Genomic DNA, 1,062 nt, shown 5'->3' with positions numbered 1-1,062 from the left:
AGGTTTGTCACCTTCGACATATACTTTATGGCTTTAAACAAGCTCCACGAGCTTGGTTTGCCAAATTCAACCCTACCATCTCTCGCTTGGGTTATATGGCCAGTCATTATGATTCTACCTTATTTTTTCGTTGCATTGACAAAGGCACTATTTTACTTCTCTAGTATATGGATGATATGATCATAACTAATGATGACCTCAGTGACATTCAAGAACTCAAGGATTTTCTCAGTTAGCAGTTTGAGATGAAGGATCTTGGACATCTTAGCTACTTCTTGGGTCTTGAAATCACTCATTCTATAGATGGACTTTATATTACAAGCCAAGTATGCCTCTAAACACTTGTCTCGAGCTGGACTCATATAGTAAGATTGTTGACACTCCAGTTGGGCTTAATGCACATCTAACTCCCTCAGGAGGGAAACCATTGTCTAATCCCTCTCTTTACAGACGCTTGGTTGGCAGCCTAGCTTATCCCACTGTCACTCGTCTAGACATTTCCTTTGCTGTTCACCAGGTAAGGCAGTATCTGTCTACTCCACGATCAACTCACTATGCTGTTGTTCTGCGCATTCTTCGATACCTAAAGGGCACTCTCTTCCATGGTCTTTTCTACTCTGCTTAGTCTCCTTTTATTCTCCATGCATTTTCTGATGTTGATTAGGCAGGAGATCCCACTGATCGTAGGTCCACCACTGGTTATTGCTTTCTTCTTGGTTCTTCTCTGATTTCTTGGAGAAGTAAGAAACAAACTCATATGGCCCGCTCTAGTACTAAAGTAGAATATCTTGCCCTTACTGATACCACATCTAAGCTCATTTGGCTATGATAGCTTCTCAAAGACTTAGATGTGTCTACATCATCTGCTACTCCTTTTTATTGTGACAACTAGAGTGCCATTCATATTGCTCACAATGATGTCTTCCATGAACGGACTAAACACATCGAGATCGATTATCATTTTATCCGTTATCATCTTGTCTATGGTGCTCTCAAGCTAATCTCAGTTTTCTCTAAAGATCAACTTGTAGATATCTTCACCAAGTCACATCTTAAGGGACG

The 1,062-nt window shown here is 40.6% G+C and overlaps 1 protein-coding gene across 1 annotated transcript; it reads left to right on the top strand.

Moving 5' to 3' along the window:
* The first annotated feature begins 328 nt into the window (after positions 1-328).
* Positions 329-829, top strand: LOC136071387 (uncharacterized mitochondrial protein AtMg00810-like). The gene is made up of 2 exons (XM_065782606.1): positions 329-517; positions 665-829. The coding sequence occupies exons 1-2, from the start codon at positions 329-331 to the stop codon at positions 827-829; spliced, it is 354 nt and encodes a 117-aa protein (XP_065638678.1).
* The last annotated feature ends 233 nt before the right edge of the window (positions 830-1,062 follow it).

Source organism: Quercus suber, unplaced genomic scaffold (genome assembly GCF_002906115.3).
Source record: "Quercus suber isolate HL8 unplaced genomic scaffold, Cork oak 2.0 scaffold_307, whole genome shotgun sequence".
NCBI classification, from domain to species: Eukaryota; Viridiplantae; Streptophyta; class Magnoliopsida; order Fagales; family Fagaceae; genus Quercus; species Quercus suber.
This window is presented reverse-complemented; position numbering and strand designations above follow the sequence as displayed.

What these genes read in the sequence shown, in the direction of transcription:
- LOC136071387 (XM_065782606.1), top strand. Translation starts at nt 329, where the DNA reads ATGCCTCTAAACACTTGTCTCGAGCTGGACTCATATAGTAAGATTGTT. An exon ending in TTTCCTTTGCTGTTCACCAG is followed by an intron (nt 518 to 664) that starts GTAAGGCAGTAT and finishes GATGTTGATTAG; the next exon opens with GCAGGAGATCCCACTGATCG.